The sequence below is a fragment of the Colletotrichum acutatum genome, assembly GCF_030867785.1.
Source record: "Colletotrichum acutatum strain CBS 112980 chromosome Unknown BDZ83scaffold_15, whole genome shotgun sequence".
NCBI classification, from domain to species: Eukaryota; Fungi; Ascomycota; class Sordariomycetes; order Glomerellales; family Glomerellaceae; genus Colletotrichum; species Colletotrichum acutatum.
In genome coordinates, this window is record NW_026849009.1 from 1 (window position 1) to 21,168 (window position 21,168).

The 21,168-nt window shown below is 52.9% G+C and overlaps 5 protein-coding genes across 5 annotated transcripts; all 5 read right to left on the reverse strand.

The window, feature by feature from the left end:
- Nucleotides 1-369: 369 nt before the first annotated feature.
- On the reverse strand, nt 370-2,257 carry BDZ83DRAFT_529345 (uncharacterized protein; the record flags this gene model as incomplete). The annotated part of the gene is made up of 2 exons (XM_060503315.1): nt 370-940; nt 990-2,257. Coding segments are annotated over 2 exons (1,839 nt in total), but the record flags the coding sequence as incomplete, so codon positions are not given.
- A 672-nt stretch (nt 2,258-2,929) lies between these two features.
- BDZ83DRAFT_97642 (uncharacterized protein) lies at nt 2,930-5,349 on the reverse strand. Its single transcript, XM_060516039.1, has 3 exons — nt 4,589-5,349; nt 3,670-4,537; nt 2,930-3,614 (listed from the first exon to the last, which is right to left on the reverse strand). The coding sequence occupies exons 1-3, from the start codon at nt 5,086-5,088 to the stop codon at nt 2,985-2,987; spliced, it is 1,998 nt and encodes a 665-aa protein (XP_060368750.1). The 5' UTR covers nt 5,089-5,349; the 3' UTR covers nt 2,930-2,984.
- Nucleotides 5,350-7,920: 2,571 nt separating this feature from the next.
- BDZ83DRAFT_569793 (uncharacterized protein) lies at nt 7,921-10,186 on the reverse strand (the record flags this gene model as incomplete). Its single annotated transcript, XM_060504231.1, has 2 exons — nt 7,921-9,790; nt 9,873-10,186. 2 exons carry the CDS (start codon nt 10,184-10,186, stop codon nt 7,921-7,923), a joined length of 2,184 nt encoding a protein of 727 aa, XP_060368751.1.
- A 2,920-nt stretch (nt 10,187-13,106) lies between these two features.
- Nucleotides 13,107-13,884, reverse strand: BDZ83DRAFT_648369 (uncharacterized protein; the record flags this gene model as incomplete). The annotated part of the gene is made up of 3 exons (XM_060510174.1): nt 13,107-13,119; nt 13,227-13,552; nt 13,804-13,884. 3 exons carry the CDS (start codon nt 13,882-13,884, stop codon nt 13,107-13,109), a joined length of 420 nt encoding a protein of 139 aa, XP_060368752.1.
- Nucleotides 13,885-14,954: 1,070 nt separating this feature from the next.
- BDZ83DRAFT_648370 (LIM domain-containing protein) lies at nt 14,955-17,115 on the reverse strand (the record flags this gene model as incomplete). Its single annotated transcript, XM_060510175.1, has 2 exons — nt 14,955-16,942; nt 17,001-17,115. 2 exons carry the CDS (start codon nt 17,113-17,115, stop codon nt 14,955-14,957), a joined length of 2,103 nt encoding a protein of 700 aa, XP_060368753.1.
- Between the last annotated feature and the right edge of the window lie 4,053 nt (nt 17,116-21,168).

Genomic DNA, 21,168 nt, shown 5'->3' on the forward strand with positions numbered 1-21,168 from the left:
ATACTTATTTTTCTTTTATTTATACTCGACTAAATCAGGCCTTTATAAAGCTATTCGGAGGTCCTATTTTAAATATAATAGCTCCCTTATAGTAGTAATTAGGGGGTATATTATGTAATAAAAATAGGGACCGTAATTTATAAAGTATTTATTACGTACTATATTATATATATCTTACTTATATCCTATATATAGACCTTTCTCTTTTATCTATTTCTACTTTAATAGGTTAGGCCACTTTACTATACTCCGTATGCCCATTGCTGTGTGCCATAACTCGTGATATAAAACGAGACTATCATGGGATACTTGAATATTGCAGTGGCTGTGGTCATCGTATAATGCGGCGCCAATCCCCATGCTCTTTCTCCAATGGTTTACCCACTCCTGGGCAGCATATTCTGCAAAAGGATACTTTTTCACGGTCTCCTTACGTCCGAACATCTGTAAGTCAGATTCTAGCAGCAAAGTGAGACACATCGATGCCAGCAGTCGATCTCCACAGCTCCTGTGTATACTGAAATAAGCGTATCCTTCAGGTAGAAGAATTCGACTAGATTCGAGATATTCCTGTACAGAGAAATGGGCGATACAAATGATGACCACTTCTGAGTAAGGTTCCACGGTTACTTCGGTGAAGCCTGGGCAAATTTCCTGAAGGGCGTCTGCATCTGGCAATCGCCTGTCTGGGTTCAAGAAGGACGTGGCGCCGATCTCGATTGCCAATGCGTTGATTAGCTCCGGCACAGTCAACGGTCTTGATGCGCAACAGAGAATCGCCAGCATCTGCTTGGCGTAGTCTTTATTGGGAACATTCTCCAGCATTCTTTTGTAGGTTTCATCCAGGGTCGGAGGTAATGATTGAAGTCGTCGATCGAGAGCCTGCTTGCTCCTTGGACACGTCACAAGCGCTTGGAACTGACATTCAACCCAACGAAAACTTACAAACATCAGCACTAACAGTTTTGGATTGAGATATTCATACTCACACGCCATGTGCCTGCTCGGTTAGGACCTTTTCAATTAGAGAATGGTGTTCGTTCCAACGCTTGAGACGCCGTTGGAGATATTGCGAGACATAGCTCGCAATATCATCATCTATCCCTTCGTGCTTCATCAAGATGGTCGTTTGTTCTTCGGCCTCTATTCCTTCGCGGATATCGACTTCGTCTCGGCTGGTAACCAAAAGATGCAGTCTCAGCTCTGTCCAAGCCCGAATCTCTTTCAATATTTCTAGGAGATCAAACCGACTTGTTTCCCGAGGACTCTCGTCTAGTGCATCCAAAATTACATAGACACTCTGAAAAAGCTGCGAGACCTGACGAAAACATCGAAGCAGGTCTGCGGTTGACGGTTGGACATTGTGTTTCTGTCCCAAATCGTGTATTCTTCGTAATGCAGAGGGGGCATATTCGAGTTGGTCAGAGAGCTGCAAAATAAGCGCTCGGAGCATACCTGATGCATCCTGTTTGGAGTCATCATTAAACGAGAAGAAGAAGAAACAGAGCCCGACGGAGAGGTTAGATCTACGGTGGCGGAGGGTGTGTTGTATGACCGTAGAACTCAGAACAGTCTTTCCGCAGCCGGCAAAGCCCTTCAGCCAAAGGAACGAGTTTGACTCCTCCAACCAGCGAGTGAATTCAGGCCCGTTGACGAACCAAGTACCAGTCCCAGGATGTTTCTTCGCACATGCTTCAGTGAAGTTGAAAGTCGCGTCAGGAGCATTAAGCCAAGCTCGGATCTCGGAGGAGACCTGTGAGGTTCGGATCAAGTTGAGTATGGCATTGGTGTTCTCGATTTCATCTTGTACGAGATCGATGGTCTGCTGCTGCAGGAGTGACAAAGCCAGAGACAGTTGACTGATGAGGTAGTCAATGTCTTCGTGCAGCTTCAGGAGAGTGCTCTCCCGGAACGGGTATGCCAACCGACGAACGGCTCCTTTGATTGCAGCTCGAGCACCATCGGTCGGTGTCTTCTCAAACTTTCTCGCTTCTTGTCCCAAGTCGTCGATGGACTCCTCGCAGTGTTGAATCGCGGACTCAATGTTTTGAAGCAGGGGCTTCTCGCTGGATCGAAACTTGCGATCGCCGAGATGGGTGTTCAATCTTTCGAGCAAAGATTGCAAATCTTCGAGTTTCCGCAGGGTGCGAGCAATGTCAGAATGCTGGTCTTTCGCGGCACTGTAGTACTTGTAGATTGACTGTACTACCTGGGTGCCGAGGGAAATGATCCCAATAACGCTGCCTGCTGTCGACAAAGGATCCGCCATGGGTGACGAAGGTGAGAATAAGCCATACGCGTTGCTGGTGTGTCTGAATCTGGGTGGTAGAGGAAGAATTTCAGAGGCTTCGAGGGCCTTGGGAGGAAATCTGGAACATAATGATTTGACTGTTCGAAGAAAGGATCAAGAACCAATCAAGCCGGTCAACCCTGCTGCGGCTGCTCAACCTGCGGGCGTTTGCCTCCCGTGGCTTCCTGGCGAACCACCGTTGGAAGACATGCGGACGCGGGTGCAAGTGCGACACATCAACCTGCATGGGGTGGAAGACAACCAGTGAGATCCTTGAAAAGCGCCTTGCCACATAGCCACACTACAGCTTCTTGGGTTTGGGTTCTGCTTGCATGAAAGGCAGGGCGCCAAGAGGAGGTGATCTTATCACAGAGCTCCCTTGAGTCGCTTCAACGCTCGAGTCCGGTGAGAGGTATTTCAAGGTGGCACAAACAAAGGATGACTTGTCATATATTAGAGAAATTAAACAACGATATCTGGCCATACGGATACAACATTGACATATTCGAACGAAACGCAAATGAGGAACGGAGGCGTTCAAGCCCAAGTCCAACCTGCCTACTCATAATCGTGACAACATCATAAACGTATAGGTACTGAGGGCGAAAAGAGTGGCACCCAACAGATCAGCAAAGTGTAAGGCTTAAAACCTCAGAGCCACGTTGCTAACGAGGAGGAACAAACGTTAGATGATTCAATCATCCACAATCTCATCCGAAGACGAGGACGACCCAGACATGATGGAAGAAGCATCATCATAAGACGGGATACCGCCCGAGTCAGAGGTGAAATCCGTGTCCGTAGCATTAGTCCACAAAGCAACCCACCGACCGAGGTCTTTCCGCCCCTCGCCCAGGTCTTCCTCTCGCGTCAGGATCGGCCCAAAGTCAGGCTCGAAGCCGAGTTCAGCGCGCTCTCTAGGCTCAACTGTGATCACGCGCGGGAAAGCAGCAGGTGGCGGCGGAGGAGGAGGCATGCATCCCTTCGGCCCCGGACCTCCAGGACGGCAGAATCCCGGCGGGCGCATTCCCCGAGGCATGGGGGGCCCTCTCCAGCAGCCTGGTGGCATTGGCGGCGGCGTGTAAGGCTCGGCCCAGGTGAGCGGGTCCGGTGCGCCGGGTGGTACGAAGACGCCTGCGTTCGTGCCGTCGTTGAAGGCCGAGATGCGCATGTGGAGGACGGCGCCGGGCTTGATAGTTGTTTGCCATGCCTCTGGCGTGATGACGGTGTCGTTTTCGTCGACGATCTCGTATACTCCGTCCCTTACGAGGTTCCAAAGCCTGTTGACGTCTTTGAAGCGCTGGTGGATTGATACGCGCGCACCCTGTAGATGCCGGTTAGTTGAAGATTCATACAGTACTAAAAGGAGATGATCTTACTTGAACGGTGCGGCACTGCTCAAACGGAATATCGTACTTTCGACCCAGAACATCAGTCATGTGAACGGGTTCTGCCGCCGGATCGACCGACATGTACACAACCGCGACATCCGGACGGGTGGTGACGTCCACAGTGATGAGCTGCCTGGTGCGGCCATCCTTTCTCTGGGCGCGGAAGAGAGCACCTTGAACGGCAGAACGAAGTTGGTCGTCCTGAATCAGGAACGCGTCGCCCGGGATCTTGGAGCTTTGCTTCAGGATGCGCTTCAGCTCGAGACGGAGCATCTTGGGCTCCAATGCCAAGAAGGACTCTGGGAACGGCCCATTCCTCAGGACCGTCGCCTCGAGCTCCAGGTCGGTGATAGATGGTATGGTGTTGCGGCTGAAAATACCCTTGAACCATTTGCCAACAGACTTGAAGACCTTGGCTGGGAATCGACGCTTTGGTGCTAACAGCTTGATTTCAACCGGGCCTGCGTCAGGGCCCCCATCCCATGGCTGGTGCCAGAAGCTTGTCGGGGCAGCCATCGGCGGTGGCGGAGGAGGAGGCGTGTCAATTTCAACGACGGGCGTGACCTTGGCATTCTCCTCCGTCTTATCACCACAAACAGATGGCGCCCTGGAGTCATTGGCAGTCTCGCCAGACTTCCAGGATTCTGCATCATCATCAACATCGCTGCCACTGACTGATGATGCTGCCGAAGATTCGTAAACGCTCTCAGTGTCAGGCTTGTCTGCAAGCGCCAAACGTTCCTTTCTCTCAGTCATTTCAACGAGCTCTTTGGCGGCTTTGCCCTTGCACGTCAACAAGCGCATTGCCAGACTCCTCGAGGCCAGTTCCTCGTCAAAGCTTCCAGGGTATCTTGGTCTGATGAGTGATTAGCTAAATGTAAATCGTCTCAGCACAAAGAACACTAACTTGATTTGGAGGCCGGCAATACCAGCTACTTGAATGTGGAGGAGCAGACTGGCTTTGAGCCAGCGCAGTTGGACCTCGCTCGTCTCAATGACTTCCTCGATCACGCCCCAGTCCATGTTGTCGCTGATGGCATGCAGTCTGGATGCCTTCAGGTCCTCCGTGCCAAGTGTCTCAAAGTCTACATCTGTGACAACCTTGACAGCAAGACTTGCCCTGTAAACGCTGCGGATGATGGTAGTGTACACCTTTCCACATCTCGTTGCAAGATCTCCGATGGCCTCTCGGCCGGCGTACCGGTAGACGGGTGATACCTCAAGTGCATCAGAGGCGAGAAATTCCCGCAGCTGGCTTAGTGCTGCCGCTGTAGCAAGAACATCGTCACTGAGACTGTGGATATCGCTATCTGATCCAGAGGTGCCGAGTTGATAGATTGCGAGCTTCGTAGCAAGCTGTACACCCAATTTGGCGATGCCAGCCAAGTCAACGAAAGAAGCAGCCATCTTGTGCAGAATGCCAGCTACTAAGATGGTCACGAAGGCAAAGGGAGGACTGAGAGAGAACGGTGCCAACAGGATATCGGCTCCTTTCTTGCACTTGAAGCACGATGAAGAGCGGGGTATTTATCTCCTGTCAGCACTGCATTCTAGTTGCAAGCCTCATTTTGTGTCATTGGGCTGGGCAAGCTGCAAGCTTCGAGATTCCCGTTGGCTGGTCAGAACGAGCGTCCAATGAGCCGCATCAAGCGATGGTGCTACAGTGCGTTTCTTGCCCTTGGAGGTTTGAGATGCAAGGTGTTCTAGAATCAGTGGCTCGATAGGAGTCGCTATCGTGAGGGCATTTATGACTGTACCTCATCGTCATGTAGTCACGGCACAACGATGATGCAATTGGACCAGCAGATGCAGCTGTAGCCCCAAGCACGGCATCAGGCTTCCCCTCCGATGCAGTGAAGGTGGGCTTGTTGTGGCACAGAGTCTTGTCCGGTGCTGTCTCGGGTTGCGAATGGATCTGGCTGCCTCATCATGTTCGTGTTAGTGAGGCCATCATCACAACTCCACGAGCGCGGTTGCGCGGGGGATGCATCGTCGAGGGAGAGCCTGCCTGAGGTGTCTGCAGGCTATAGGCATCAACTGCAGGCTGCGATCGCTACAGGTCTCTCATTTGGGTAACAAGAAGCAAAGTGGAAGTACACTGCAGGTGCGAGAAGAGGTCCTGCCCAATTAATTTAAGCTGCACGTGAATCCCAACGGCTCCCGTCCACGCAGGGCAGGTACGGCAGGCGCGCTTTCCCCCCGCCCAGAAAATGGAGAACCCGGCAGGAGCCACGCACATGGAATGGAATGCATGCCGTGTCCCGTCCGCCTGCAACTTCCACAAACTGGCTAGGCAGTTAGGCAGGCAAGGCAAGGCAGATAGGTAGGCGAATTCAGGCAATTCTTCGCCCGTCATGGTTCGCCCTCTGCTTCACTGATGTACCACAACTCTGTTCCACAACTAGTTGTGAAAATATTTCGAAGCCGCGCAGGTGCTCGCTCGCGTCTGGAGCTAGCCTGCGGGATCGTATCTTTTGTAGGTAGCTATCCGATGCATCCTGTGAGGCTGCCAAGAGATTCCAGATGCCGAAATTTTGAAGATCCCGTCACCAGCCTGAGACTGCCTCGGCCTCGTTGAATGCCCGCATCTTGGAGCGCGATTCGACAACATGCAGTTGTGACGTACGTGGATATTTCTCTTTCGCCTAGACTATCGGCCTCTTCCATAGCAAATTGATACCCACGTTGACTGCTCCGGAGTGACTCTCTTACACAGCCAGTCAGGTAGCTGTGGTAATGCCGAGCTGTCACAACGAAGTAAGCGACTCAGATCACATCAACACCCAATGAATCCCAGATCTAATTCTTCCCAACCCAAAGCCTAAACCCAAACCCAACGTCAAGCTACCCAGAAAGCAAGAATTCAGCCTCAGGCCACCCGCCGGCCACTTGCTCCTCATAAAGGCATCGAGAAGCGCAGACTTCCGTGGTTGAACACAGCACATCCAAATTCAATCTTCCAGTCTTTCGGACACAACGGGAACGTGGGGCTTAAGTTGAGCAGGATACCCAAGCACCAAGCTTATCGCTCTAAGCCGAACCTAATCATTCTCATTAACCTCACCACCCGTCCTCATCCTGTCTCTGCCTCATATTACTCGCTGAATAATTCACTAAGAACTAACAACCTGGGACCTAGATTGGTAGTCTGAACAGGATACTCAAGGTGCCCCATGCTCTTCTGTCAATATTCCCTAAACAGCCCTAGCAACAGGAAACACCCAGTCTACCCAGCGACCTGCGCGAGTCAAATAAAATAGATCTCCTTGCCCCCATCTCTCATGTTAGCGGGGACGAGGTGTCTTTATATACGAGAGCTAGATAGACGCCTACGCTCGAGGCTGCCTCCTACTAACACTTGCATCGGCCAGGTGTATATCATGCTCTAAAGTCTTGCGTACTCAGCCTTCAGAGGCCGAAGCTGGGACCCCCCCCCCCCAGAGTTGCAAGTCAAAGCTCAGCATGTCCAATCACAAAGTCGCAACAAGTCACTCATGAAAGACCAACAATATGGCCCATGACAATTACAATTGGCAGGTTTTCCCTCATCTTCTAGTTCCCGAAGGATAGAGATACTCTACATATCTACGCTCACCCGGTTCCGAAAACCAGCATCATTTGTTTCCCACCTACAAACACAATCCATCTACATCCATCCTTTGAACAACTACAAAAGTAAAGCCGGCCGTTTAGGTAAAAGGTCTAATCGCTGTAAAAATGCCCGAAAAGAAAAGAGTAAATGTAGGGGAGAAAGAACAGGGTTTGTCGGCATTGGACAATGAAGAAGAGTGAAAATGTGCCATGTTTTTTTTTATACTGAAGATGCATCACTGGTGATTGAAACGGTAATCCCGTCCCCACACGTGTGAAGGCCGAAACAGTTGATTTGAAAGAGACAACGCCTCGCTCCGGGGGCAACACCGTGACCACTTCCGTATCTAACCTGTGGCCCGCATACGTATGGACAGAATGGGTCGGTGAATGTCGCCACGGTTTCCGGGGACAATTGCCTGGAGCTCGTTGATATTCATAGCCTCTCGGGCATGTAGTGGTATTCGTAGCAGCGCCTGTTCTCCAGGATAGGTACCCTCCAAATCCCATCGAAAACTCTCATGTCCGGTTTATTCTGCTGCCAGTGCTCTGATTCATACATCGCCGCTGTTTTCGGCGAGACCACGAAACCCAGTATGAAGCAAGTCTTGTTCGTACATCATACACCATAGTTCTGCGTGGGCACGTTCAGCCGTAGAAAAGCTCGAACTGGGTCGCGAAGCCGGGTTCTGTCGGCTTGACCTCCTTGATGGGGTGGAGGATCATGGGTGGCAGACACGGACGACCATGCGCTCTCTCCCAGTTCTTGCCGCCGATCTTAGTGTCGACATATCCGATCCAGTTGTTGTACAGTCTTGGTGGGGGTTCGGCGCGGTAGTACCAAGTCATGCCCTGGTATCTACGCTCTCTTCCCCAACCCATAGGGCTGCCCTCACCACCGCTCTCGCCGCGAGGTCCAGGATTGAACCACTTCTCGAGGAAAGTGCCATTCCAGGGGCGGTCAAACCAGGTAGGGTGAGGCGCAAACACAGTCTTGAAGCCATGGAGAAGCGCGACAGTCTGAGGGGTCATCTCCGACGCAATGTGGTTGCCGCGAAGATTCTCAACGTGCATGATGTCCAAGAGACGCTTGGAGACACGAGATTGGGTGACAATTGTGGTTCGGCGGGGAAGGGTCTTTGCAGGGTCGGGGAACTTTTCGTCTCTGTAACCCCAAATGTGGTCCGAGATGATCCAGCTGCTGTTGATCGGGTTGAAGATGGGGCCGACAGTGATCATGTCCGCGTCCTCGCCAACTCCCCACTTGTACGGCTCCTTCTCAGGGTTTTCGACAGGAGGCTTAGGGCCGACGGGGTTGATGAAAGGCAGCTTGGGCGGGCCCCAGATCTGGTTGCCGCGGGTGCGCTGCTCAACGTCCTTGCGGAAGTCGGTATCGTAGTCTCCGTGGAAATCGGGGATATAGTAACGCTCGTTACGCTCCCACAAACCTCTGCGGGGCTGCTTCTTGGAGAAGTCGGAGAGGCGCTTCAGGAAGTCGTAATTGTGGCCGATAATTCTAGCGTCCATTTCCCAGTTCCAGATGAAGTCAAACTCGGGGTGGTCCTGACTGAACTTCTGCACCGACAACCACTGGGCAGAGTGTACACTCTTTTCGTTCTCGTCGGTAAGTGCCGTGTACAAGTTCCACATAGCCTGGTCGTTCCATAGCTTGGTAATGCCGTGGAACTCGAGAGGCACATGCTCGTTGAGCACGTACTGGTACGTGGCTTCGTCGTTCCAGATGTCGAGAGCCTGGTCGCGAACGTGCAGTAGCAGGAAAACCTGGTACTCCCCGCCGGATTTGAGCGAAAGCTCAGAAATGAGAGAGCGAATGACCTGCTTGTCGTTCTCGGTGTACTTCTTGCCGGTGTAGGTTCGAAGGAGGACAGCAGTACGGGCATCGGGAGTCGTCACCTTGGCGCCCTTGGACCCGCCCCTGAACTTGTTGGTAAGGCCTCGCTTCTCGTTGGCCTCCTCTTCCTCCTCGACCTCTTTGCCATACTTCTCAGCGATGTCAGGGTAAGCAGTCTTGATGTATTCGTTGGGCTTGCCCTCGTCGAAGCGGGCAGCGTTTCTCTCGATGCACTTCTCCTGGAGGTCGCCCCAGTTGATGTTATCCCAGTCAATGCGAAGACCGGCCTTGCTGAGTTGAGGAAGAAGACCGTAGGGTCCGAGTCTGGTCTCGCGCTCGTAGCAAATGTTGCCGTCCATGTCCAGGACGTCGAAACCACCGAAGCCCGGGTTGGGAAACTTCGCAGGATGACCCTTGAAGACCAAGAGATCATCGACGGTCTCTCCAGTCGCGCCAATGCAGGGCACATGGGGCGCGCGATGTGTCTTGTTCCATTCTTCGCTGTTGTAGTCGGGGTAGGGGTTGAAATAGACTGGTCGCTGGTTGGTGTAGGCCTCCTCCTGCGTGCCAGACTCACGGAGGTTGGCGGCGTGCTCGGCGGTCCTGTTTTCCTTATCCTTCAGAGAGTTAAGTGTGTTTCCGTAAATCGCATCATTGCCGGGAAGCCTGTAAAGTTTAAAATGTCAGTCTCTCCTGCATGCGTGACAGCTGACGTTCCCGCACTCGGGCTTGCCAGGAGGGCACGTACTTCTTGGCAGCTTCATACTCCCGCGCGAACTCGTCTCGCAGATCTTGCTCGTGCTTTTCTCTCTCTTGCTTTTGTCTCTCCTCATCCTGCTTCCTCTCCTCTTCCGACTTTGGCGGTTCAGGAGGTGCGGCCTTTTCGGGGGGTGGAGAGGTGCCGTCTTGGTTCCAGGGGACGACGTGATAGCCGGCAGGAGCGCCGCGTGTGGCCAGGAAGTAGACGGTGACAATTGCCAGAGCGAGAAAGAGCAACGTCTTGGGGCGGGCCCTCGGGGCGATGAAGCCTCTCGATGATTGTTGTTTGAGCATGGTCAACATGGCCAGCGCGGCAGCGGCAAGCGGCGGCGGGCGGCGGTCGACTGGGGGTTATTAAAGAATCGGCAGTCCGTTGTGAAAAAAAAGGTGCTGATCGAACCAGGCGATTGGGTATAGGTTACGGTTGGAATGTTTGCCGCGACGCTATAGAGGCATGCTGCGGCGGTCGGGAAAACACACAACCAAAGGAATGACGACCCGAAGAGCTGGTCTTGCGAAGTATGAAAGGAACGTGGTGAGTTCTCGCGCGCCTCGCAAAACCCAATCGAGAAGAAACCTGGCTCGAACGACAACAACGCTGCAGTGTGAGCGGGACCTGTTATGGGGGCTTGGCGAGATTGGATAAGACTCGTTGATTAGGTAGAGAGTGACACGGCTCCTATCAAAGGAGACCCAGTTGGGAGTTTTTTCGGGGGGTGTGGTGCAATGGATCGGACGGGGGGCGAGTAGGTAGCCCGGGGGGGGGGGGAGGGAGGAAGAGACAGAAAAGTCTAGACTGGAACACGCCTCTCTCCGCAAAATCCAGGTGAGATCTGAAGTGAAACGAAGACAATGTCGACGGTTGTGGTTGTTGCTATTGCCGCGATTGCAGGGGTTTTTTTTTTCCTACCAGCAAGAGCCAGATAGGGGAAGAAAGGAGAAGGAGTGGAAGGCAAGTGGAAGGAGGGAGAGACGACTACGACAATGACAGCGGGTGCCAGGACTGAGGACTCAGGAGAGAGGACGTCGAGTCGAAGCTCTGGGCAAAGAATAGTGGGCGGGAAGGACAGGAAAAGGGAAGGCGCACTAACTAGGCAAGAGGCAGGAGGATCATGGAAGGGGAAGCAAGGAAGTTGGGAAAAAAGAGGAAAGGGCCACCGCCAATCGAGTTGCTCCGTTGCTTAGAGACGCAGGGTACGTCTCATAAGGTACAAGAACGATGTGGGATTTAAATTGGATAAGAAGGAACGATGTACATACAATCGGCTGCCTACTCTCTTTCCCTCACTTCAAGGAAGGCACGTAAGCACGTAAGGTACTTTGGTCTAAAATGTACCTCTAGGTCAGGTATCTCAAGGGGCTCCCGCGGATATCTGCAGATAAACCGCGTACGTCGCCGCATGCACATTGCAACACGCAAAAGGAGACAGACAGCAGCGAGCCAACCAACCAAGTCATAAACTGACGAATCCGACCATCCTCCGAGTCGGATGCAGATCGCCAGTTACGTGAGATAGTGGCCACCGTCCACCTAATTTCTAAAAGAGGGACGCAAATGCCGCCCACCAGTCCTCCCTGAGTCCCTCCACCTCTTGTTGGCAAGAGGATTGGATGGGAATCAGGTCCTGGCTGCTGGCGCCGGCACCCGGCAATCAATCCATCACACAAGACTCAGGTCGCGCGGGATAGGCGGGACCGTTGTGGTCACAGTTGGCATGGATATACGGTATGACGGACTTTTTCTTCATTTTCTGCCCAGACATCTCTGCCAGGCTCCAGTGCCATTCGGCAAGCGACACTAACAGAAAAAAAAAAAAAAAAAGGGGAGAGCCAAGTTCGGACTGGACTCACTGGAGCCATATCGAAGCACTTTAATCGCAATCGTCCCCATCCACGATGCCTTACAAATTGACACACCATAGCGGTAGCTGGCAACGCGCCTTATGTTTCGCCGGTTAAGCCAGCGATCAGTGGATGTCTCAATTTCAAAAGGGTGATTGCACCACGACACCTCATCTTGTTCCTCTTGTCCTGCATCCAGCTGACGGTGTTGTTGCTGCCCGGGCGAGACAAACGACAAAAAAATTCAAAATACAAGACGACAAAGAAAGCCACGCGTTCGACCTCGATGCCGAGTCATCAACCAAAGGTGCCGCGCCGTTGGTCCTGTTTCGCGAACAAAGAGCAAAGTGACCTTCGCCGAAGGCGACTTGATCGAAAATTCTGGCCAAAAGTTGAACGCCCTGAAAGTCCGGTGTTGGCTTGTTTCTCTTCCCTGACCAATCCAAGCCGCATTTTCTTGGCTACGCTGCGAAACCAGGAACGGCACCAAAAAGTGGCACTTCCAAAACCACGCTAGTCCCGAGCTCTCCTTTCCCTGACACCCCTGTCGATCCGAGTTAATCGCCTTTTTCTTCCAAAGTACCGAGACACTCAATTTCGTGCGTTAAGATACCTTGTCGGCTCAGCTCGCCCCTTACGCTGAAAAAGCACTTTACACGTGCCCTGCCGCTGCCGGATATCCTACGCGTCTTGGCTGCTTCAGCGAGGGGAAGTGAGGAAAGCCTTGCAAACGACGAGGCAAAGATGGCAATTACGTTCGGATACCGCACCAATAAGGAGGAGAAATGCGACGTGTAAGGGGATACCAAGTTTCTCGAAGGGAATACGCGGAGACTTGAACGGGTCCAATTGTTCCCGCTCATCCTTAACTGTGACACCGAGTCACTAATAAAGACGACCGACTCGGCTCGAGGAGTGGGAGAGGTAGCTGAAGAAGATCTTCACGTTCTCTGCCCGTCCAAGAAGGTGCCAATGAATGTCATTGTCTCCAGAGAGGACCACATCACACAGACACCCGCAATGGACAGTGCCCTCTGCCTCACACTTTGACCTTGCATCAGCAGAGCAGAAAGTCTGTGCTCTCGAGACCAAACCAGCATAACTGCGCGCGATTTTGAACCCTTCGATACTTCTTCCATTGCAGTCTTGCTCCGATGGCTTCCGAAACAAAGACGCACGACATAACCACTTGCCTACGGTCTACCGCAGCGAAAGGCAAGGAGGGACCGGCTGCAGTCTGCAGGTGACTTGCGGCTGTGGGCGCAGGGCGAGCGCTCTTATCTCGAAATCGCCAACACTTCATTTCCATCAATGAGAGACGTCGGGAAAGAAAAGATTGATGGGGGAAAAAGAAACTTCCCAATCAAACCATCGCCAGACCTCACGTATCATGTCTAACAACCGCGGCAAGAGAAGAAATAACAACGTCCCCATATCCACCACCATCCGCCAAAACCATCTGGCTAACAAACACGGGCGCTCTGCTTTGTCTTCCCCTTACCTTGCCAAGTTGTCAGCAATTCGCGTACCGCCGTCACGTTCATCCAACAGCGTCTGGCATTCTATCCTCTCCTGTCCGACCACGTTGACTTCCTGGCGTATGTGTCGACGCTCGACAGCCTCAGAAGGAGCGAGAGGCCCGCCATCCATCCGTCTGACGTCCCATCCACTCTTTCTATTTCCATCCAGCAATGCGGGCTCTCCACGGAACACCCGCTCGCAGTGAAACCCAGCCGGGCCACTCTCAACCAGACGAACCACTGACACTGTTCTCTGTACGGACACGCCGTACGCCAGAATGTGATCGGCCTGCGCGACTCGGATTGTCTTTCAACCGTGCGAAGTACCCAGCGCACGATGCCAGCCTCATCAACCCTCGACACTAGCCACTCTTCTTGAAACAACCTCCTGGTGGAGCACGACATTTCCTCAAAACTGGAAGACTCCACCAGCTTTCGACATGGAAGTACTCCGTACCTACCTACTTGTTACGGCACCTTACATGATTACTTAAGCCTAGGACAATGGACTTTAGAGCTTCTGAATGAAGCTATCACGAAGACGGATCTCCTGCTTACCTCGAAATGAAAGCCCACTGACCATCGAATGAACAACAAAGTGTGGAAGGTACAAATATGCCAAGCTTTCTGTGCTACCATATGTAGACGCTGTCCAGTCTGCTTTGAGACGTATCCCTTGCCCGCCCATACTCCTTCGTTCTATTTCCCATCCAAGGTGTTGTCAACATGGGAAATGCCCAGCCCTCGAGATTTATTCCTCAGATCAGGAGTGAGGGTATGAGTCTTCAGAATACAGCGACGCCTCAACGATGTACGTGAGTCTTTACAAGATGCCCTCCCAGCGTCCTCTTCCGCGTGAACTGTAATTGTACGTCCCACCCCCATCAGCCTGTTCATCTAATGAAAAGAGCCGCCTTGATAGCTATGAGTCGAGACCTATCCGTTGCAACATTCAGGTATATATGGGAAGAAGTTGGGAGCCGGGGCCAATGTTCAAGTTGACGAGATCGGTAGAGGGCGCGAGTTTAAGATGACGCACAACGAGGCGGAATGAGAGCTTCTCAACTTGCATCGCAGCACATTGGCAGCATCCGGTTTCTTTATACTGAAGAATAGTATGTTTTGATCATGGCTGGTATTTGTATACGACGTGCATACAAATAAAGAGTCACGAGCCGAGACTGCGTCATCGCCAGTCGGTCGGGCTTTGGAACATTCACATGCAACACAAACTTTTGACACATGGTTAAGATATTGACTCAAGAATGATCTTTTTCTTGGGGCTTGCTACGGGTTATGGTCTCAAAACCGGCGAGCCTCTTTCGATGGCTAGCTATGTACAAGCACTCATGTGCAACCCCATCGCCTGCAAGGTACTTCCTCTGCTCCTTTTGCCATGCAATTCGGAATGTCTCCAACGTTACAATGGCTTCCCCTTTCCTCAAGAGCTTCTGTGAAGCTCATGCTCAAAACGAAGACGAGCCAAGCGCGTCGCCCGATGCAGGTATCAACAGAGTCCACAAAGGACTGGGTATATAGAACTCTAGATGGCAAACAAAAAATGAAGTGTATGTGGTGGATTGAGATGAGGTTTTTGTGTCGTGGTCGTAAGCGTGTCGTGAGGTATTAAAATGCATTGTAAATGATGATTTCATATACGACGAAGCGAATGTTGGTCGGAAAGAATCCGGGATGGCATTCCTGGCGGTTTACATCATTCCGAGTCTCGTCATGCGCTTGTTCATGGTAGGCGGCATAGGCGGTGCAAGTCCGGCCCCGGGACCCATTCTCTGCCCGCGAGGAAGACCAACTGGTGGTCTCATGCCGGACTGTCCGTTACTGGGTCGACGGCCACCTTGTCCGGGAACACCGAGGCCACCAGGGGAGCGTCCTCGTCGCTCCTCGTTGATCATTCGAGGCGGCGGTTGCATGCGGCGCCAGGCGTCCTTTTCGCAGTATGATCTGCCGTTAACTTCGAAGTAGCCGTTTGACAGAGACATCCCGCAGTCGCCGCAGCGGAAGCAACCGACATGGTACTTGATGCGTTCTTCGTCTTCGAGGTACTGGCCCTCAATGCCACGTCTGCAGGAGCCACACAAGCTGCCGTTGAGCTTGTGATAATGGTTACCACAGTAAGGTTTGTCGTTGAGAACGTAGAACTCCGCTGAAGAGAAGGGCTCGCGGCATGTTGTGCAGACGAAGCAAGCCTTGTGGTAGCGTCCGGTGAGACGGCCGTCTGAGGATGAAATGCTCTTGCCAGTGATGGCGTCGCCGCAAGACTTGCAGTTGCCTCGCGAGGGCCGGTTGCGGGGTGGAGATGAAACGCTGCGCTGATCGCTGGCTTGACGTTCATGTTTTTGATTGTAACGACCCATGGGGTTACGGTCCATGGGGTTGCGACGGTCGTAGTCCGGTGTCGCAAGTGGCGATCTCGCACGGGGTCTGCCTCCTTGAACAGCTGGATCATCTCGAAGGTCCACAGATGGCGGTGCACGACGACTCGAGTACGGGTTCGCCAGCGGTTTCTGGAGTGGTGGCGGCATACCAGGAGACTTCATAGCCTCCATGGAAGACTCAATGTCGTTCATCAAGTTGTCAAAGTTGGTCACGTCTGACGGGTTCCGACGTCCTCGTGGGTTCGCCGGGCTGGACTGTGAGCTGCTCTGGGAACTGGCTTGGCGACCGTGGCTGAACATGGACGCTCCGGACGACGTAGAAGCGGAAGGAGTGTGATACGGGTTCGATGAACCAAACTCGCTCGCTAGGTCCACTTGGGGCGCACCATCCCTTCCAGATGTCGTTGGGCGCAGAAGACTCGTTCTCGGCGGCGGCGCTCTCGACGTGTCGGGGCCCATTGAAATCTTCCTCTCATGCTCTCCGCCGTTCGGCTGTCCTCTAAGCCTGTCAGATCGGGTGGGAGGCGCTGAAGGCGTTCTCAGAGGCGGCTCAATAGGTTCGCTAGGTCGCGGGAAAGTGCCTGCGCGGCTAACATAGGTTTCGGGTTCGATATCTTCGGGGGTTGTTCCTGGCGGTCCAAATCCTCCATAACCATTCTTTCTTGGTAGTCTCGGTGGCGCAATACCGCCAGCGTTGCTGCTTCCAGAAGACATGAAGGAGTTGTTGGACGCTGAAGTCAGTGGCCGATCATTTGTGATGTTGTCATCCGGAGTCAAAGAATCCTGTCTCGAGGGGGCGAAAGCGTTCTTTGTTGCTCCTCTTCCTCCCGCTCTCCTGCCCATCTCGAAAGGCCCCGGTGCGATTGTGTTCATACGCTGGAGAAGACTTGGCGCTTGCTTCTTTTGTTCGCCTGGGTACATCTGTTCAGAACCGTAGTCATCCCCATCGTCGAATGCCCCGTATCCTCCAGGTCGTCGAGATTGCTGGCTTGAGTTGTAGTCGTTTGCGATTTGCGGTTGGAAATAGTCGTCGTTGCGGCCCATAGCCTGGCTGTTCGGTGTCTTGGGTGAGATGCTGATTGAACCAGTCGATGTGCTTATTGGTGTTAATTGCCCTTGCCGCGAGTACGGGAGATCTACTTCAGTTAGCCAACGACGCGCGAGGAGTCCAGATGGGTTTATCGGCATACTGGCGGCACTAGTATCTAATGTTGGAGGTGCCATGCGTCCGTACTTGTTGTCCAACGGCGGCGGCTGATCATATGAGCCCAGGCTCTCTGGACGATCAGGCGGCGCCGATGCTGTAAATAATGTGAGCATGACTCTGCGAGAGATTTCGAGTGAGTGTGAATAGCTTACGCTCTGCTCCTGGGCCGCCGCAGACGTGCTCACCCATCATGGAAATTTCCACATCGAGGCCGCATGACGAGCATTTGATGGCCGGCATAAAGCTCGACTCCCTTGGTAAGGCCATTTTGGCTAGTGATCCTGTTGTCCTTCTTGCAAATACACCCAAACTCTCCGGGTTTTCACTAAAAGTAGGTCGTCTGTGTTCCCATGCACATTTGAGGCCGCATCAAGCTGATTTCCGTAGGCGCGATCTGCAATCCCAATGCGGATGTGGCGGAAGAATAAGAGGTTGCGGACGGGGCAACGGGGGCAGGACGGCTCTTGAGTGTTTCTAGAAAGCGAGAAAAGGGCGGCAGTGACGTGAACTGACGTTGTCCCTGGAAGTTTAATGGTGGTGGGACGCACGATCGCGCCTTGTTTCCAGCTTAAGATCGGAAACTATGTGGATTTGCTGTGACGGGGTGGTGGACGACTGGAACCCCCGTTGCAGTTTGCAGGCGGACTCCTAGGCGCGGGTGTGAGCGGTGTATGGGTAAACCGTGAGTGATGTTGAGGTTGAGCGTGTGACCCAAGCGGTGTCTGAAGGTCTTTCTTTTTGAAGGCGGAGCGCTTCTGCAGAGTCGCACGAGTCCCGGGATCTTGGTTGCTGTCAAGGATACAATGTTGGAGCGTGTTTTGGGACCAGCGCAGCTGTGAGGAAACACGAGCTCCAAGTAAGTGAGTGAGTGCACAGTCGAGCCTCGAGGGTGTGAAAGACTATGTGCTATTGCTGTTGTAATGGTAAGAGATGGAAACGGGACGGGATAAGCTGGTCTGAGAATGAGTCGCTTGGGGAAGAGATGTTGCGTCTCACGTCTCGAAGTTGGGAAGAGGGTGTCGGGGCATTTGGTGGATTTGGGGAGCAAAGGAGACGTCCATGAGCGTCTCAGGGCCAGTAAAGAAAGGCGACCCCTGTTCGTGGTGTGGGTGGTCAGAGAGAAGCACAGACAGTGGCTGTCGAGAGAACCCCTGGCGGCCTTGTCCGGCCCATGCCAGGTTGGGCCTGGCGGTTGACGAGCATCAAGCAGGGATCTGGGGTGTTTGCATGGTGCATCTCTCTGTGCGCAAAGGATAGAGCTGGGTCCGGATGGAGAGGAGGGGCGGAGAGAGGCACACACAGAGACACCTATGCGTGGACTGGAAGATAAGTACTTAGGAGTAGAGCGAGGTTTGATGTGATGGAGAAGTGTCGGAAGGACTACAGTTCTTACCACCTTGACTCCTTGAATACGACTGAGACTGAGACGGAGACAATGGTGATGTGATGTGATGTGATGGGTGCTTGGAGACGAGGAGAACACTGGGAGAAGAGACGAGACGAGGAGAGGAGGGGCACAGCTGCAGCAGACACATCATCGAGGGATTTGCGAGGATTTACAGTCCTTGCTCATTGTTTAGGCTTTAGACGACTGGTCCATGTCGAGGATCAATCGTGACAGTGGGATTGCGCAAGGAGCAGACTTGTTCACCTGCGACAAGAGGGACAGTCATAGACGGGATAGAATGAGAGGAGAGACGGGCAAAGGGTCCAATGTCCGATGGCATGCCGCGTGCTGCGTGCAACGGGGTTTGACTATGATGAAGGGTTCAAGAGGTGGTGCTCCTCTTGTCCTTAGAAGTTAGACGTAGACCAGATAAATTGTCATAGATGAAAAAGATGAGAAAAGGGACCTGGAACGGCGCGGGGTGGATCAACAAACCACGGCGTTCTTACCCTGCAGAGGCAATCATCCTTTCTAGATTCTCTCTCACCTGCATACTACAGCTTTTGCCTTGCCCACATTAGGGAGGAGTAATCAACTCTGACTATGGTGATTGGGACAAGTACTTCGCAGTATGTAAGGTATGGACTCATGGAGTGACCTGTCCCCAGTGCTACCGCATTCTGAGGGAAGAAAGAACAAGGCAGAACCAAGGCAGGCCGCACGCGATGCAGGCGATGGGCAGGCCAGCGATGCCACATGGGGAGGATGATGACCGCCTTCCCCAGTGTTGGCTCGTTTCAGGTCCTCTTCCCAGCAATCTACAAGCAACAATGAAGGGCAGGCTGGCAGCGGCGGATGGGACAAAAGGCGCTGTTCTGCCGCATGCGAGCATGCCTCATCCCTCGTCACTTCACTCAAGCTGAGGGTCGGAGAATTGTTCATACCCTTATTTTTGTGTGAGTGCATATACATTGTACTAAGTTCAGTATGGACGCACACCTCAGGTGAGGCCGCAATCATGGTGATACCTGCCTCGGAGTCCCCTAATTATCGAAGGTGCGGGATGCTACGGGAAACATGGCATCCATACTGGGAGCTACTATCCGTAGGCACACTAGTCGCGCAATAAGCCCACTCATCCATCTATATCCAGTCCATATTTAGAGACTGATGCAACTCAGCATGAATATGTTTTTTTCGGAATCCGGCGACGTATGTATCTAAATATGAATGATGCCGTTCGGGATAAGGTGGGAGCGATGTGGGAGACACGGGACCGATGACAGATGAGTCGATGACTGTCGAGCCGTTGCGCAAATGTATGTATCCGTAGCATTGACAGTGACGGAAAAAGAAAGGAGAAAGAAGCATTTGCGGATTCTACCAACTTCCCGCCCGGCTCGAATGGGCGACGAATACGACCTCGTCCTAATAGGGTTGTGTTCATCTCTGCCAAATTTTACTCAACACGAACGGCATTACCCAAAAGAGTTTGCTGCGTTCTGGCCTTGCAATCGAACCCTCCTTTTCTCTTCATTGCTGTGGTTCCTTCCAACTGTTGGAGAACCTAACGTAACGTGCCTTATTTATCGACTGACCAGTCACATTGGAGAATACTGAATGCAACAGTAATTACCTACCCTCTTGGTTTTCTCTCGCTCTTTCTCTCTCTGTCGCCTCACGCGGGATGGGATACCTAAGGTACCTAAGGTACAAACCCGGGACAGTTCCTTCCCGCTCCAACTTTGCACTTTGCAGGGCAGTCACCAGTAGTGTGCACTTGCTCTTTCCAGGTTCGTACCTGCGGCCAGTGAATTGGAGGGCCGGGTACCTTGCAGAACAAGTCGGTGGGGCCTCGTGGCCTCCACTGTCCTCCAGAAGCCTATCGTTGCTAGTGGCTTTGCTTCCCCTGGCTAAACGGGCATTAAGAGCCAGCAACAGGTAATAATGGCCGGGCAATCCCACTCCGCCGTTATTAAGGTCCGGTCCATTCGCCTTAGTCACCGCAGGCAATCACCACTGGGCCACTCTTCGTCCTTCCTTCCACCGTTCCTATCAAGCAGGAGCAGGGCAGGAGCAGGAGAGGAGGTGGATCTTTCCCGACGTGGGAGGTTTCCATTCTGGACTCCACACCGCTTAATGACATGCAAAAAAATGACTGCAACTGGCACTGCTGGCTGACACTGACCGCGACTCCTGGTCTTCACTGCAACTGCAAGATGCGACCTGACCATAGGTAGGCGTAAAGTGCGAACCATATCGGCCCGCAACTCTGTCGGTTATTGTCTGCGCTTTTGGCGGCTTCCGTCCACCTGCCTCCGCCTCGTGCTTGGGACTTGGTGCCATCGACAAGCTCACGCTAGGAACTCTCGATCGTCAACGCTACTCCAGAGGTCCAGGGGCCTGATCTCAAGCTCGTCCTTCATCGTCGTCATTTGCCTTGCGCTCGTTCATCCATCACGTCCGTCACGCTCTGTTGCCAAAACGGCGGTTCGCTGTCATGACTGTCAGTCAGGCTGTCATCACTCGCCTCTACTCAACCGCCAAGCTGTCACATATCAAACCACGGGCCTTTTGCACCGGCGAAGGCGAGCCATCAAAGCCCAAACATTGTCCTCAATGATCAACCTTAGCGACGTTGCTGTTGCTCGGCCTTGGACTATATCAGCCTCTTTTAGCCGTCTCAGTCGTCGTGGAGACAGACAAGTCATCGCTGAGCCCTCCATGCCCAGACGCGTGTCATTGGAGCACCCAAACGTGAAAACTCTGGTTCACGTCATCTCTGCTAATAAGAGGCCCGGTTCAATCAGGCTGCGGTTTTCGACTTGCAAACTTTCAGCACCGGCTGCCCGAAGAGGTACGGCGCTCATAACTGGGCATTGCGTAGCATGGAATGTGGCCGCATTGTATGGAGAGCTATCGGTATTGAGCAA